General features: G+C 38.6%; 1 protein-coding gene across 3 annotated transcripts in view; it reads left to right on the forward strand.

Annotated features, from left to right (window-relative positions):
* The window catches only part of NUP155 (nucleoporin 155kDa), a 46,899-nt gene continuing 28,664 nt past the window's right edge, over nucleotides 1-18,235 (forward strand). Inside the window, exons 1-12 of one of the 3 annotated variants that reach the window (XM_005872580.2) lie at nucleotides 1-157; nucleotides 3,154-3,291; nucleotides 3,833-3,929; nucleotides 4,660-4,730; nucleotides 7,123-7,215; nucleotides 7,969-8,135; nucleotides 9,626-9,731; nucleotides 10,767-10,840; nucleotides 13,218-13,309; nucleotides 14,834-14,931; nucleotides 15,410-15,562; nucleotides 16,936-17,036. In XM_005872580.2, the coding sequence (XP_005872642.1) occupies nucleotides 1-157; nucleotides 3,154-3,291; nucleotides 3,833-3,929; nucleotides 4,660-4,730; nucleotides 7,123-7,215; nucleotides 7,969-8,135; nucleotides 9,626-9,731; nucleotides 10,767-10,840; nucleotides 13,218-13,309; nucleotides 14,834-14,931; nucleotides 15,410-15,562; nucleotides 16,936-17,036 (1,347 nt within the window). Of the gene's footprint in view, nucleotides 158-1,827; nucleotides 1,847-1,905; nucleotides 1,985-3,153; nucleotides 3,292-3,832; nucleotides 3,930-4,659; nucleotides 4,731-7,122; nucleotides 7,216-7,968; nucleotides 8,136-9,625; nucleotides 9,732-10,766; nucleotides 10,841-13,217; nucleotides 13,310-14,833; nucleotides 14,932-15,409; nucleotides 15,563-16,935; nucleotides 17,037-18,235 lie in introns of those variants that run through there. The other 2 variants (XM_014544873.1, XM_014544872.1) reach the window with 2 other exon arrangements.

Raw genomic sequence — 18,235 nt, forward strand, 5'->3', positions numbered from 1 at the left:
ATGCCGTCCTCCCTGCTGGGCTCGGCGATGCCGGCCTCCACGTCGGCCACGGCCTCGCAGGAGGCGCTGGAAAGCGCGGGGCGGTTCATCGACCGCCAGTTGCAGGATGACCGCATGTACCCGGACCTCTCCGACCTGCTCCTGGTGTCCGCCCCGAGTGAGTGATCGGCGCCTCGGGCGACTCTCGCCGGTCCCCCTCCCCGGGTCCTTACCCCCCGGGCGCCGTGTGCTGCACATCCAAGAGCGAGAAAGCGCCCATGGGCAGTCCCTCCACCCCCACCCCCCAGCCTCGCCTTCTTCACTGCACACATCGGAGAGGGTAGGAGTGGGGAGCAAACGCGCGGAGGCAGAGACCCCCACCTTCACCGGCCGCTCCTGCCTCCTCGTGCTTCTCCCCCAGGCGGGGTGGGCGGGAGCGCCAGGTCCGAGGCTCGGCCTTGTTCATCACTCGTGTCACTATTAGAGTGAAACGGGAGAGCAAACCAAGTTCATTTGGACGCGGGTCATGTCCCCTCAGAGACATGCTCTACCGTGTGTAGAGTTAGTGTCATAGGAAGTGCCGGGAGGTGGTAAAAGCTGCCGGTGGAATGAAGGCAGAGAAATCAACCAAGATGATGGGCAGGGAGGCTAAGGGGGAGCATGTGCCCGTAAGGAAAGGGGCTGGGAAAATGTTTAACGGTTACATCATGGCTCCTCCAGGCATGTGGAGTTACATAAATGGCTAGAACAAAAAAAAAAGTGGCTCCTTGGTGAGGTGGAAATGAGGGAAAAGCAGAGAAGTGTAAGTAAGATAGAGACAAGATTGTTGGTGAGCCAGAACCAAGATAAACAGGATAATCTGTGCAGTGTAAACCTAAAGGACACCTCTGGCGATTTATACGATGTGTTCATTGAGTTAGACTTGTAATCAGAGAAAAGACAAAAAAAAACATAGCAACGGTAATATTTGTTCCTGACAGTTACTTACCAGTGGGCCTGTCCTGTAAGAGCTGAGTGGCCTATTAGCAACTCTCCTTCTGCACAGCATGACGCACCTTGACCTCCTTAGGTGTTTGAAGGCAAGATATGAATAGTCCATACATTCTGGCCTTTCATCATATCTGAGCCTCATCTTCCCTCTTCTCCTATACACACACCTGCCTCTTCCATCTCATCTCTTCCCCTTCTTCCATTCTGTTCTCAACCACAGGGTTCCAGCCACACTGAATTCAACCCGTTGCACAGCATGATGCACCTTGACCTCCTTAGGTGTTTGAAGGCAAGATATGAATAGTCCATACATTCTGGCCTTTCATCATATCTGAGCCTCATCTTCCCTCTTCTCCTATACACACACCTGCCTCTTCCATCTCATCTCTTCCCCTTCTTCCATTCTGTTCTCAACCACAGGGTTCCAGCCACACTGAATTCAACCCGTTTTCCACAAGAAGCCCCTTCTTTGGCATTTTATTTTGCATGCACTCTTCATCATTTCCGGAATGCCCTTCCCTCTTTGGCAAACAGTTCTTGCAGACTCCCTTAAATATCAGTTTCTTGCCTGACCCAGCGAGCTGGGTGGTTGAGCCTCACCCCCTATGAACCAGGAGGTCACAGTTTGCTTTCCTGTCAGGGCTCCTGTCCAGGTTGCTGCGCATGATCCCCAGTAGGGGGCGTGCAGGAGGCAGCCGGCTGCCAGTGGATGATTCTCATCATTGATGTTTCTCTCTCCCTCTCCGTTCCTCTCTGAAAGCAATAAAAATATATGTCTTTAAAAAATATATCCTTCTTTGCGAAGGCTTTCTTAACCATTTACATCTTCACCAGAGTTATTAATTCTGTTCTTTGCGTCTCCACTGCCATTTAACAGGTGCCATGTTCTATTAAAATCGGTTTTTAGACTAATTGGGATGTCTAGGATTTGCTTCAGAAGATGCGTTCGGGAAGGAGCAGACAGTGATGTAAATGAAATGTGATCGGGCATGATATTGGTAATCGTTGAAGCTAGGTAATTAGCACATAGGAATTGATTGCATTTTTCTCTCTAGTTGCATATATTTTTAACATTTCTAAATACATTTTAAAATTGTCTCACATGTGAGTTTCCCCAACATCTTTGTACTTTAGAGAGCCTGAAAGGGTGCCTGAGCGAAATGGTCATCAGATTTTAAACGCTTTGTTCAGGACTAGGAAATACAGGCTGAAGGGACCAACCTGCTCCTCAGTGTCTGGCTCCTAGAGTAAGAGACATGTTGCAGGGAGAACCCTTTGTGGAGCAGTCTGTGGGTTTTGCCTCAGTAAAATATTGTTTCTGTCGTATTGTTTGTATTTATCTTGTTGGTCTAGGGCAGTGGTCGGCAAACTGCGGCTCGCGAGCCACATGCGGCTCTTTGGCTCCTTGAGTGTGGCTCTTCCACAAAATACCACGTGTGGGTGCGCACGTACAGTACGATTGAATCTTCGTGGCCCATGCGCAGAAGTCGGTTTTCGGAAAGGAGATAGACGAAACAAGTATACAAGAAGAGTGTGGATGGGAGAGTTGGAAGGGGTCGACCTCAGCGAACATACCTCAATCAGATTGAGGACGTTTTTAGCAAAGGCCAGCTTAGGAGTACCCTAATTAAGTTAATAACAATGTACCTACCTATATAGTTTAAGTTTAAAAAATGTGGCTCTCAAAAGAAATTTCAATCGTTGTACTGTTGATATTTGGCTCTGTTGACTAATGAGTTTGCCAACCACTGGTCTAGGGGGGAAATCTAGTGGAAAGGGCGTGGATTATTTTAATCCATAAATGTTTAAGTGAGAAAGGAAGTAGCTATTTTTTCTCCCAATCAATATTTTATTTGCCCACAATTGTTAGAGCTAAGAATCACAAAGCAGTTTTTTATATATCCCATTTTAGATTAATTAATAATAGAAAAACACTAAAATATTGAACCAACCATTTTCTTGTTTATGGAGTACCCGGGAAAGATAGCCTTGTTTGGTGCCCCCACCTCAACATTGAAATTTCTCAGGTCTCCTTTGCATCAGGTTATAATTACTTTATACTCTCTATACTTTCAGAACCACCAGAAGCACAATTTTGTTGTAGCTTGCAGTGCTTTTGTATGCCCACTTGATGCCCAGACATGAGTAATGTTAAGTGAATGCTGCATTTGTTTATTTCTTCAGATAGTCCCACTGTTTCTGGCATGTCCGATATGGATTATCCTCTACAAGGACCTGGTTTGCTGTCGGTACCCAACCTTCCAGAGATCAGCTCCATCCGAAGAGTTCCTCTCCCACCTGAACTTGTTGAACAGTTTGGACGTATCCTATTACTTTGTATTTAATGCTTAAAAAAACTTTTTAAAGATGTTTTATTGATTTTTAGAGAGAGAGGATGTGGTCAAATAGCATTATTTAGAAATGATAAATTATAAGTATTTCTGTCCTATACTATGGCTTTCATTAAACTCATTGGAAATCAAGGTATTTCATTCTATCGAAGAGTGGACAGGTCATGATTTTTTAATCATAAATTTTGTTTAAGATTTTAATTTTAAAAAAAATATGTTTTTATGGATTTCAGAGAGAGGAGGGGAGAGGGAGAGAGATAGAAACATCAGTGATGAGAGGCAGTCATTGATTGGCTGCCTCCTGCACGCCCCCGACTGGGATTGAGTCTACAACCACAGCCTGTGCCCTGACTAGGAATTGAACAGTGACCTTCTGGTTCAAGGGTCGACATTCAACCACTGTGCCACACTGGCCAGGCAATCATACATTTTATATCAAAGTCTTTTGAAACAAGTTTAAAATAGAAATATATGAGATGGAAATATTTTTACCTTACATCCACACAACTCAGATATGCAGTGTAACTGCATGATGGGTGTGTTTCCTCCTATCAGCAGAGCTTGGCTCACAATTGACAGTGACATATTCATGTGGAACTATGAAGATGGGTATGTATTTAAGGCTGGCATGCGTTAGCATGATTAGAATTTAGATGATCTTATTGCACTTCGTGTTCTTATTTGACCTTTCCTGATGGATGTTTCATTCATCTAACATCTGGGTCAGTGCTCCTCAGTGTGCGCCCCACCACCTTGGGGTAGGGTTAAAGTAGGGACTGCTGGAGCAGTTCTGGATGAGGTTAAGAGTTCATTTGTAACAAGCTCTGGTTGTCCGTGTAGGTGCCACTCTGAGTGGCAGGGGTCTAGGTCCCAAGCTCTTTATCCTGCAATAAAGATGGTCTATCAATACTTCTTTGAAAGATGGTTTGACATTTTTAAAGACTTCTGTTTTCCTTGCATTTCTACAGAATGGGAGACTTTTGATTTATAGAAATGACTTTTATGATTCTCTGCTTGACCTGTGTGTAAATTAAATGTATGTAATAGAATCTGAGTGAAGGCCCAAGGAATTTTTGTGTAAAGTTTGTTGATCTAGTGATCTCACTCATGGCTTTTTGGTCCTCTCTACACTCTTATCTCCATCCCTACAGTAGATGGCTGTTAGAGACCTACAACTTGGGTGGATTGTTTTGGAATGGGGAAATCCATTCCTGTTTTCCTGGTTTCTGTGTAGCCTTAGGCAGGCCTCTGTGCCTGGGTCTTGGAACTGAAACAGTTTGTTTGCTCATTTATTTTCCATTATGTTCTGTATAACATGTTTTTCTTCAACTATTGACAGAGGAGACCTTGCCTATTTTGATGGACTTAGTGAAACTATTCTTGCTGTGGGGCTTGTGAAACCAAAAGCTGGTAAGAAATAAAGAACAAGGATTAAAGTTATGTTTGTATACACACAGACTTCAAATACTTTAGGATTAAGTGACAACACATTTTAAGTCGGTGAATTTCCTATTGAAATTTTTTCCAAATTCTTATCTATCTATCTTCTATATATATAAAAGCCTAATATGCAAAGTGTCCCCTCGGGAGTTTCATCACTTGCTATGATGTGTGCAGACCACCAGGGGGTGGCGCGGCATGAAGGAAGGCCCCGGACAGCAGCCGGGAAAGGGAGGCCCCAGCTGGTAGCTGCTAGAAACCCTACCTGTGCATGAATTTCAGGCACTGGGCCTCTAGTTAGAAATAAAGTAATTAGGATTAGTTAACGGTTTACTTACTTTATGATAGCATAAATGAGTCTGCCTCTAAAATTATTAAATTATAGTTCTTGAATTTGACCTTGTTTACCATTTGTTACTCTTGATTTACCTAAAGTTTTTTGCATTGTACATTTTTCATTACTTACTATAAAAACCATTTTTGTCTCTGCATTTCTCTAGTATTGGTAGCCCAGAAAAGTAAGAACAGAGTTCAGAATAAATCTTAGATAAGTCACAAGCATTGTTTAACTTATAATCTCATTATGGCAGATCTTTTATCAGAGCTATTGCCAAGCAGAATTGATTGATTGAAATTTAACATGCATCTCTTGAATGCACCTTCCTACAAAAGGAATAGTAGACAAAATTAACTTGTTTGCAAGGCCTAAATAAAACTGTTCTAAGGTCACAGAAGTTTTGAGATTATAATAATTCACCTAAGAACAAATGCAGTTTTATGCAATTTTTAGATGATTACTTTGGAAATGTATTTTTTTTACATAGAATTCAAAAGCATTCTTTACCCCGATATGTGTATCTCTGCATTTAAAAATTATTAATATAAATGTCAATAGCTGTTCCTGCCCCATATTTAATAAATATCAATTGTCCATCTAAAATAAATAGTAAAATTTTGTTTTACTTAAATACAAATTTCATCGCAAAATTGAAATTATGATGTAGTCTTTGATTTGGCAGCAAAGGTGTCATCTTTGATAATTAAACAATTCTGACTTTGCTGTCAATAAATCCTGAAAATTCTGACTCTCAAACATATGTTAAAGTCATTAACTTTGAGGTCATTAAAGTAGAACGTAGGACTTCTGTGCCTTCAGCTTCATGGTCTTGAATCTTGATACACAAAACTGGCTTTTAAGCCCCTTGATATTCATTAGTGAAAGTAAAACCAAGTCATGAAATTAGCTTTATTGTATTTTATATGACATTTAACCCCCTTAGGTAGGCTAAGCGCATATGTATAAAGAGTCGCCCATAATCATAACGTAAGATATTCATTTTATTCCTATCAGTGGGACATTATTTTTGGACATCATAACACAATTACAGTGACACTTATGCATAGCATCTCATGCCATGCCACACTTCTCAAGTTAAACAATACCTTAGCAAGCATTAACCAAAAAAAATTGTACTTAGGAATGTCCTCTGTGATACTGTAAATTATCTGGTTTTGATATATAATCTCACTTGGGAAACCCATTGACATATAAGCTCATTTCTGTTTCTATGAATTTGACTACTCCAGGTACCTGATACAAGTGGAATTATATACTATTTATCATTTTGCCACTGGTTTATTTCACTTTGCATGATGCCTTCAAGGTTTATCCCTGTTGTAGCCAGAATTTCCTTTTTAAAAAAAAAAAAATTTTATTGATTTTTTACAGAGAGGAAGGGAGAAGGAGAAGGATAGAGAGTTAGAAACATCTATGAGAGAGAAACATCGATCAGCTGCCTCCTGCACACCTCCTACTGGGGATGTGCCCACAACCAAAGTACATGCCCTTGACCTGAATCGAACCTGGGACCTTTCAGTCTGCAGGCCGACGCTCTATCCACTGAGCCAAACTGGTTAGGGCCAGAATTTCCTTTATTAAAAGGCAGACTACTACTCCATTGTATGTATATACCACGTTTTGTTTATCATTTCATCTGTTGTTGGACACTTGGGTGGATTCCACCTTTTGGGTGCTGTGAATTATGCTGCTATAAATGTGGACATACAAATAGAAATATTTATATATTAGTAAATCTAAACTATTTTGTAACATAACACTGGTTTTAAATGGCATTAAATACTGAAGTGTTTATTTCCTAAAGTGGTTCTTTTTCCTATTTACTTTTTTAAGTGGTCATAGGTAATAATATTTTAACAACAAAGTGAACTAAAGTGGGTTCAGACTTTTCATATACTATTTAATAACTAGCTCATTGTAATGGCAAAACCTTATTCTATAAATGCTTCAATACTGGATTTTGGTGGGGAAAATAATCCCAAACCCATGTCTACTTTATCTTAGGCATCTTTCAACCTCATATACGACACCTCCTGGTTTTGGCAACCCCTGTGGATATAGTGATTCTTGGACTCAGCTATGCTAATTTGCAAACAGGTATAGCAACCCACATACTGTGTTTTTTAAAATAAAAATATGTTGGTGAATTTAATGTTATAATTAAAAACCAATTCAATAATTTAACTTTCTGTGCTATTTGCTAACAGAAAAATCATATTTCTCTATAAATATGGCTTATTTCAGGATAGTAGCTCCACAAAGTATTTTGGATGTATTTACCATATTAATGTGCACATTTTAAATATACAATATAAACGGAGGGCAGTAGAAGAAGAATAGGCTATGCTAGTGAGATTTTCAATAATGCCTTCAATGTCTTTATTTCTGATTCATTGAATGGCCATTTTAACATGAAACACTGAAATATAATGCATTATTCTTTACCTTGAGGTAAGAAGCTCTCAATTTATTACAGGTTCATTCAGTGGTTTCTTTTTCATTGTTTTGGGTGAAACAATGTTGAATCAGTGACTCAAATTATTATTACTGCCACATTCTTAGACTCTTTTCCAAAATGTAATAATTGGCTTAGTTTTTTTATTGATATGTTATAATGCTATGTATTATAATTATATGTATATAGAACCTATATGCTATAGGTTCTATTTCACTTGAATCATTATATCGGACTTTTTATAGTAATTTAAAAATGTATGTCATAGAAGATTTTAAGTATATCAGTAAGAATGCAGTAAATATTTCAGTTCTAAAGATAATTCAGTGACTATTTTCAAACAGCTAAAAAGTGGATAAAGTGATTCCTGTATTTTTTCTTTTAAAACAAAATAGGTCCTGGAGTTCTTAATGACAGTATGTGTGGTGGAATGCAGTTGCTTCCAGATCCTTTGTATTCTCTTCCCACTGATAATACTTACCTTTTAACAATAACTTCCACTGATAATGGCAGAATTTTCTTGGCTGGAAAGGATGGCTGTTTATATGAAGTAGCATACCAGGTCAGTCTGGCGTTTATAAACATTTTTTTCTCCCTTTTGATGAAGTAGGGGTGGATTTTGTTTTTAATTTGTAATTATATAAGAACGTTAATCTATTCTTGTAGAAAGTATTCAACCACACAGTTAAAGCCATAGTCTTGCATGACTACACCATACCTACAAAACCCAGTCCTCTTTCCAGAGGTAAAAGCCATGATGATCATTTCTGAGTATGCCTGTTTAGAACATGATACATTCATTGATAAGTATCTATAAATGTCTATATATGTGTTCATGTGTATATACACATATAAAAATACATAGTGTATTTTAGTGTGTATATGTTTTTACTTGAATTATTGTTTTGTTATATAATTGGCTTTTCACTTCACTGTGTCTTGAAAGTCTTGTTGGTGTCTGGTGGATAGGTACATGTTATGGTTGGTGATTGCTGCATAGTTATCCATGAAGCGGTTATACATGGTTTACTTAACAATTGCTTCCATGATGGATTTCTAGATTTTCCGCTTTTCTTTTCACAAATAAAGTGACAGTAAGTGTTCTTTTGTAGGCCTCCTTGTGCACAAGTAGATTTTTGTGTGTAGAATCTTAGAATTCTAGTAGTTGGATTATGATGTATTTGCATTTAAAATTGTATTTAATATTTTCATATTGCCCTATAAAAGTTTTAGACTCTTAGCAGACTTCTGTGAATGTATTCCACCTATACCCATTCTCACTGACACTGGTATTGTCCAACAATTTTGGCCAATCTAATGGAGGGAAATTATTCTTTTTATGAATGAGATTATCAAATCTTTTCATGTATTTATTGGTCATTTATGTTTTTTCTATTCTGAAATGCCTTTTTGTGTCCTTTTCTCGTTCATCTTCTCCCTCCTGTTGCCTTTTGCATAAGGTAAACCTTAGAAAACTGATAAAGTAATATTTTCAATCTAATTAGTGGCAGAACTAGGGTTAGAACCCAGGTCAGGTGTGTTTTTAATATTACATTATACCACTTTCTTGCCCAGTTTCTCTTAGCTTTGTTCATTACCAGGAAATGGTTTTGTATGGCAAAACTCAACCATTGAAAAGTAGATTATAGATTATGATGGTGGTGGCTGCTCTTGTTAAAATTTCCTTTTAGCAGAAGTGGGATACGATGATATCGACCCTATGTCTTCGGGCACTTAGAAACTCTGCTTATTATTTCCTTATACTTTCAGATAGTTTTTAAGAGAATTAAAATGTGAGTTCACTAGCATAGCACTATTGAGGTTTCTGGAATAGACAGATTTCATTGAGGGCAGTAATTTAGTTATAGCTAACTACATGTCCTATTTCTAATTACAGGACTAAACTCAGTGCTACTTTTGAGTAGTGTGTCTTCATTTACAATTATTGGTATTTCACTAAGATCTGAGGTTTTTTGTAAACGTGGGTATGCAATAGTTGCTATGACGGAGGTATCCTCATTTACAAGTCTTCTCTCAATTTTTTCTTTTAAGGCAGAAGCAGGTTGGTTTAGCCAAAGATGTAGGAAAATCAACCACTCAAAGAGCTCACTTTCTTTTCTTGTTCCTTCATTGCTACAATTCACATTCTCAGAAGATGGTAAGTAGAAAACAAATAAACTTGTCAAAAATTTTTAGCAGATCAGTGACTTAACATTTCTTGAGAAATTCTCATTCTTAATTGAAATTTTGTCTTACTAAATACATTTGTTAAATATCCATAAAAATCTCTTTTTTTTTTAAATCTTCACCTGAGAATCTGTTTTTATTGATGTTAGGAGGGAGAGGAAGGGGAGGGGGAAAGAGAGAGAGAGAGAGAGAAAGAGAGAAACATCAATCAGTTACCTCCCGTATGCACCCCAACCAGGAATCGACTGGGTATTAAACTCGAAACCTATGTATATGCCCTGACCAGTAATCGAACCCGTAACATTTGGCGTAGGGGACGATGCTCCTACCAACTGGGCCACTGGCCCAGGCTTCACAAGGTCTCCTAAAGGAAGAGGGGATTGTAAAACGTGGAAACAGTGTGGGTGTATTCCCAAGTTCCTATAATGTAGCATCACAGAACAGGCTCTAAAACAGTTGTACATAAGCTGTTAAAAGCAAAGCATGTGGGTGTTTGTGTGAGAGCTAGACAGTCATACATCTAATATGTTTTGCCTGTTTTAGAACAAGTTCTGGCACAAAATGAATATATATGAGTTTTTAATAAAAAGAGAGGCCAGTGAAATAATTTTAAAGTGCTTCATTGAAATAAGGTAAAAAGTTTTTATGACTAAAATAAATTATTGCCCTTCACACAGTGAATCATTAAACTAAACTGGCAGTTTCTTGATGGAATGGACTGAGGAACAGTTGTTTCATGTGTTCCTAGCATATAGCAAACACTCACTGAATGTTAGTTAAATGAAGAAATAACATAGAACTTGTTTTGGGTTTGGTTTAACATTTATTTAGATAGAACAACTTATTTTTCATGCTCTTAACCCAGTCACAGTATTTGACGTCTGCTTTTACAAAGCAAGAGGAAAGCCTCTGAATGCAAAGTTCTAATTTGACAATTTTAATTTAAGTGGCTACTTACTGTATTTGATTTGTTAATCTTTGAGGGGTTTTTTTGTGTGTCTTTCAGATCCTATTGTTCAAATTGAAATTGATAATTCTAGAAACATTTTATACACACGATCTGAGAAAGGAGTAATACAGGTAAATGTTAATATTATACTACCATTTAAGGTGGGAATAAGCCTCCTTTTTTTGTTTTGTTTATTAATTTAGAGAGAGAGAGAGAGAAACATTGATTTGTTGTTCCACTTATTTATGCATTCATTGGTTGCTTCTTATATGTGCCCTGCTGGAGATGCAGCCAGCAACCTTGGTGTATCAGGACGGCGCTCTAACCAACTGAACTACCCGGCCAGGGCCTAGCATCCCTGTTTTTAAAGAAGATGATTTAGTCGCTCTTTACACTTTTCCTATGAACTGTGTGATTTAAAAAAAAAAAAAATCCAGACCACTTTTTAATGAAATTTCAAATCTGTGAATGTTTCCAAACCTATATGAAGTGCCAAAGTTAAAGGATCCCCAAAAGGGAAAAGTCTATTTAATAAAGTTGTAAAAAAACAACAACTGACATACAAAATAGAAACAGAGGCATGGGTACAGCTGTCAGAGGGGCAGGGAGTGGTGGGACTAGATGAAAGAAGACGAAGGGATTAGCCAAAGAACATTTATGCATAACACCTGGGCACAGACAACAGTGTGGTGATGGACAGAGGGCAGCAGGGGCTGGGTGGAGGGAGTCCAAAGTGGGGGGAGTCTGGGACATCTGCTATAGTGTCAACAGTACAAATTTTAAAAATTGATTTCACCAATTACCATTCTGAATTTTGTATAGTACTAGGCTAGAACCTTGTTAACCATTTTTAAAATGCATTTACATGAATAAATACTCAAATTGTTGGATTTTTAGAAACTATATGTGACATGACTTTTTTTTTATCAATTATATTACACATTCAAGTTAGATTTTAAGCCCAGATTTCAAATATTGGAGGAAGAAAGAAACTATATTCCAGGGTAAAACCTAAAAGAAAATAAAAAGAGAGAATTGTAAACATACATGCTTGCAAACAAACATTAGTCGTAATATCTCTAGCAACAAGTCACTGAATTTTTCTGTCAGTGCGCATGCCAATTGCCAAAGAATAGATTTAACCTAAGAAGTGCCCACACACTGGCAGGGGCCAGCCAGATTCTGCTAGATTTGTAATATTTAATGTCAAATTTCAACCTGTAGTACACAGCTGTGCTGTGGCTCAGTCAGCAACCTCAGAAGCCTGAAAAACAAAACACACAAAAAAGAAAAACATGGCGCCTGTTTTGTCTGTGAATAGTGAATGTAGAAGAAAGGAAAAACTGAAAGCTTGTTCTATCACAGGTATGAGCTGCTATGATACATGAAGAACATTCCATGAAATATGTTTTAAAACATATCTGAGAGGCTTTAAAAGCCGATTTAACTGTTTCAGGACAAGCGCAGTACAGAAGTCTGAGACTTCCACCTAACTCAGTTTTAAGTGGTAGGAACGTTGTGCATTTAATGTGGAAGGACAGTCTGCAATAATAAAGTAGCCAACATGGGTGCTCAGCGGTGCTGAGGCCTGGCTGATCTGTCGTAAGCTTTGGAAATAATTTATGCAACAGATGACCAGATAGGATTCTACTTATGGAAAAAGTTTATGTGTGTTTTACAAAAGGTTTTACCCTCTTCTATTAAGATGACCTTTTGACAGGTGCGCACTGTTTTGTCTCCAGTGGGCACATACCATGTGGATTTTACATGTACATCAGTAGTGTGAACTCACTGGCACAGTGTGTATAAATGCCAAATGGGGTGAGATTCTTTCTTATAAATGTGATCAGATAAAATAACTCCTGGCAGGCCCTAGCCGGCTTGGCTCAGTGGATAGAGCGTCAGCCTGCAGACTGAAGGGTCCCAGGTTTGATTCCGGCCAAGGGCACATGCCTGGGTTGCGGGCTCGATCCCCAGTAGGGGGTGTGCAGGAGGCAGCCGATCAATGATTCTCTCTCATCATTGGTGTTTCTATCTCTCTCCCTCTCCCTTCCTCTCTGAAATCAATAAATATATTTTTTCAAAAAAAAAAATAACTCCTGGCAGAAACTAAGGAAACCAGCTGAATGCTTGACCCGGTGACTGATGCTATATGGTGTGTGTTAAAAGTATATATATTTTTTGTAATTTGTTTTGCTGATTTTTTGAGAGAGAGGAAGGGAGAGGGATAGAGAGATAGAAACATCAAAAAGAGAGAAACATCGTCGATCGACTGCCTCCTGCACACTCCTTTCTGGGGATTGAGATTGAGCCCGCAACCCAGGCATGTGCCTCTACCAGGAATCGAACTGTGACCTCCTGGTTCAGAGGTTGACGCTCAACCACTATGCCACGCTGGCTGGGCTAAAAGTATACTTTTTTAAATTAATGAATAAAGCATTAAAAAGTGAAAACAAATTAAATAAAATGTATACAGGTTATAGTCATGGGTACAATTTTTGTTTACAGGTTTATGATTTGGGCAGCGATGGACAAGGAATGAGCAGAGTTGCTTCAGTGTCACAGAATTCTATAGTCTCTGCTGCTGGAAACATTGCGAGGTGATATGTAACTTCTTGTCAGACATTTCATTTGCAGGCACAATTACACTATTTATGTGCAGCATACTAAAATTTCTTCTCAAAGTATCTCTAAAATAGGAATGTTGAAGGACATAAAACTGGTATACCCTGGATCTAAATTCACCAATTAACAGTTTGCCTCAGTTGCTCACTCTATGAGCCATTTGAAAAGTCAGTTGCAGAAATCATTACTTTTATCTTTAAATCCTTCATCTTCCATCTCCTAGCTACAGTATCAATTCCACACCTAAAAATAATAATATATAATTATACTAGAGGCCTGGTGCACAGATTTGTGCACATTAAAAGTAATTAGGCTAACCGGTTTGGCTCAGTGGATAGAGCGTCGACCTGTGGACTGAAAGGTCCCAGGTTCGATTCCGGTCAAGGGCATGTACCTGGGTTGTGGGCACATCCACAGTAGGAGGGGTGCAGGAGGCAGCTGATCGATGTTTCTCTCTCATCGATGTTTCTAACTCTCTATCCCTCTCCCTTCCTCTCTGTAAAAAATCAATAAAATATACTTAAAAAAAAAAAAGTAATTAGAAGGTGGCCGGGCGGGCAGGACTGGGCGAGATGGGCTGGATATGCCTTGGAGCCAGCCTCCCGTGGTCCCTCCCCGGTCGGCCACACCTGGGCGGTGCTGGGGCTTGAAGGGCGTCTGTGGAGTGAGGAGGTCCCTCCGGCAGGTGGGGTCCCTCGGCCTGGCCTGCGGGGATCAGGCCGAAACCGTCTCTCTGACATCCCCCGAAGGGTCCCAGAGTGCGAGAAGACACTCTGCAAAGTTGCTGTCCCTCAGCAGCTCCTCTGTTGAGCGTCTGCCCCCGGTCAGTGTGTATCATAGCTGTTGGCCAGTCAGCCGGTCGCTTAGCCTTTTATATAGATAGATAGTTCATATTAAAATTACTCACTGATTCCCAAAACTCTTTATAGCTATTTTTCTTCCCATTTTTCTCCAGGTTCAGTCAGAGCTCATGAATCAAATCGGTCATTAATCTTTTTAATAGAGGAAAGAACTTCCGTTACAGTTTTTTCAAAATGTTCACATTTGGGAGGGAGAGGCAGGAGTTTTCTGAATTTGTCTTTTTTTCCATCCTAGATTAAAGGTAATTTTTCTTTAGCAGCTAGTATTACATAGGTAATGTGAATTTCTTATAGCATTACATCAGGAGGCATAACACCAGTTTACCATTATTGAAGAGTTCATTATAAAGGTTCATTTTTTCCCCTTTTTAATTAGCGGTAACTTTTACAATGCTAATTTGATGCTCTGAGAACATCTTGCTCCCCATTAGCCTTCTTTTATGTCTTTGAAAAAAGGTTACTCTTAACAATATTAACTAATGTAAACAACACACATTCAAGGGCTTTGCCAGTTCTTGCTGCTGTTGTGTTACTTTCCTGTATATTTTGACTTGTAAAATTGCTGGTGGAAAATGTTCCTTATAATTTGGTAGACACATTTTAAAAATACACTAGTGTGGTTTTTTTTCTTTCTTGTAGGACTATAGATCGTTCTGTTTTTAAACCAATTGTTCAAATAGCAGTGATTGAAAACTCTGAGTCATTGGACTGTCAGTTATTGGCTGTCACACATGCCGGTAAGTTTTTATTTATATGTTTGTTATTGCTTTTGTAACTTAATAATCCTCAGAATTGGAAATCTATGATTAGAAATATGAGAGAAATTTTTACTTCTGTATCAACTATAAAGCCATATTAATGATTTATAAAATTAAGGATTTGGAAAATTGGAGGACTCCTCGGTTCTGTTTGCTCATTTTATAGATGTAAAACCAGCTGGAAGCTAAGGTGGCCAACAGTCAGGGACGGAGCCTGAGGCTCACCACTTAGAGTGGCAGGCTCTTCCTGCTGAGATTTGTTGATCCACCTCTCAATGTCAAGTGATACTGTCATGGAAATCCACTTCTCCTGTAGTACCCTGGTAACTTAAGATCAGCCGGGAAAGTGATGTGTGGCTTTAACAGAGTTCTCTGTTTCTCTTTGGAATTGTGTTAATAACAATACATATGTACCTTTTATTTTCTGTTACTGATATATAATTTTACCCATCATCAGGTGTAAGGTTATATTTCAGCACCTGCCCATTCAGACAGCCATTAGCACGACCTAATACATTGACACTGGTTCATGTCCGCTTACCTCCTGGGTTCTCAGCATCTTCCACAGTGGAAAAGCCTTCAAAAGTACATAAAGCTCTCTATAGTAAAGGTAAGTTCTAAAACACTACCATATTGAAGATTGGGTGCTTAAAATTATTATAATTAGGATGCACTGAAGCATTTGAAAATAAAGATTTTTCAATAAAATTTAGAATGTTTTGATTTCTTATTCAGGAACTTTTTTTAATGTTAACATTATATTTTAAGCATTTTCAGTTGGTAAGTATACTAAATTTTAAGAAATCTTTTTCTACCACTTTAAATTAAATTACTCTCAGTTTTTCACAAACTGGTTATACATTTTAATTAATTATGGTCCCATTAACTATCACCATCCAATGAACTTAAGACTGATATCTCACCCTAACCGGTTTGGCTCAGTGATAGAGCGTCAGCCTACGGACTGAAGGGTCCCAGGTTAGATTCTGGTCAAGGGCATGTACCTTGGTTGCGGGCACATCCCCAGTAGGAGGTGTGCAGGAGGCAGCTAATCGATGTTTCTCTCTATCCCTCTCCCTTCCTCTCTGTGGAAAATCAATAAAATATATTAAAAAAAAAAAAGACTGATATCTCTAAGGTCACTATAAAGGGAGCAAATTAGTGGGAGGAGCTGGAATTGAGCACAAGAGAATATATTTAAAAATCAAACTGTGACATCGGCTAGTGTTGAGGTAATGCTTTTATAATATATTTATCTCTGCTGTTCCACTGGGAGCTTCATCTTTATTATTATTGATATGTTTCAATTAACCAGTATATGAACTGCATTTCATAGAATATTAGATTGATTGTAAGTCACAGAATTTATGTTTTTAAAATTGGTAATTAAACTGATAAATCCATTGATGGCAGAATATATTCTAACTTTAAAAATGTCAAAGTCTGAAAAAAAGTAAGTGTTTACTTGAAAAAAGTAAAGTAGAAGATCTGGAACATTTAATGATCCTACCAATAATTATAAGTTCTTTTAGGGCAGTGGTTCTCAACCTGTGGGTCGCGACCCCTTTGGGGGTCGAACGACTCTTTCACAGGGGTCGCCTAAGACCATCGGAAAATACATATATAAAAACATAATGTTTTTGTGATTAATCACTATGCTTTAATTATGTTCAATTTGTAACAATGAAAATACATCCTGCATATCAGATATTTACATTACGATTCATAACAGTAGCAAAATTACAGTTATGAGGTAGCAACAAAAATAATTTTATGGTTGGGGGTCACCACAACATGAGGAACTGTATTAAAGGGTGGCGGCATTAGGAAGGTTGAGAACCACTGTTTTAAGGGATTTATTTTTATTTTTGTAACTTATTTACCTTTAATGATTAATGATGTATGTATATTAATGTTAATTGCAGAGATTATTTAGGATGCATATTATTTGGTATCATAAGGTTTTGTGTATTAAACTTTTAGGAATTCTATTGATGGCAGCCTCAGAAAATGAAGATAATGACATTTTGTGGTGTGTCAACCATGATACATTTCCTTTCCAAAAGCCAATGATGGAAACCCAGGTAAGTTATCTTGAGAATTGTAAAGAGCTTTTTATGTAATTTTAAGTGAAGAATAAAATTGTAAGAAATTTTACCTTTTGATTTATTAATGTTTGCATCTAACAATCTCATGATTAGAAATCATAATGGGAAAAAAATGTATCCTGTTAATTCTTTGTTTTTTCTCTGTGAAGTTAGAAGTCATAGTAATCATTAAAAATATCTTTAAAGTAAACTTTGAAACCCTTGTAGAATATTTTTTATAGTGAACCCAAAAGTGCATATATCTTTTCTGAATTATCTTTGCCCCATTTAAATGTATTTTTAGTTAACATGAGGCCATCCATTATAGTTATGACTTAGGAATTTATACTAATCTAATTTAGAGTCCTTCCTAAACTAAAAAAAAAATTTTATTATAGAAATTTGCAAACGTGCACAAGAATAGAGAAAATGGTAACTTGAACCCCCATTAGCAAATTACCAACGTTTTCCCCATCTTGTTTTCTCTCTTTCCTACATAACCAAACGTACACACACACACACACACACACACACACACACACACACACACACACTTGTGTTTTAAAAGCAAATACCACCACGTACTCCATGAGGTCGATGTCCAAGCTCTGAGTGAGGAGGTGACCCCACTGTCCTTGCCCAGTCCTGCGTCTGGCCTGCCATCCCAGCCCCTGAGGACCTAAGGGGAGGCTGGTGCTGCCAGGGGTGTGGCCCGGGGAGGCCATCCGCTCCCTCCCCTTCCTGTCCCCTATCCCACCCCCATCTGTCCTCCTAGATGCCCTGGCACAGTCCATGTTGCCTGCCCCAGAGGGTGCTGATCAAACAGATAAACCAACTCCCACTGGGGTGTGAATATGGGCATTTTGGTTCCAGCTGTCACTACTGCTTCCTGGTTATCCTCCAGCTTAAGCCCCTTTGATCAGAGCAGTGGGAAAAGGTGTGTAGATGGGAGGAGGGAGAACCCAACCCCCAGGATGGGTTCATGGTTTGTAACGGCTTCTCCAAGTTTCTGGCCTGGACCAAGTTGCCGGGGTAGGAGCAGAAGGTTGGTTTGGGGTCAAGGAGCACCTTTCTCAAATTCTTTCCTTTATCCTTTGGACTTTACTGTGTTTCATCCTGTGATAGATGAAGGATTCAGAACTTAGTAAGATATAAACCCTTTCCTGATGGGAGTGCAATGTTAGTGGTTGCAGGTT

This window comes from Myotis brandtii, unplaced genomic scaffold (genome assembly GCF_000412655.1).
Source record: "Myotis brandtii unplaced genomic scaffold, ASM41265v1 scaffold384, whole genome shotgun sequence".
Taxonomy (NCBI): domain Eukaryota; kingdom Metazoa; phylum Chordata; class Mammalia; order Chiroptera; family Vespertilionidae; genus Myotis; species Myotis brandtii.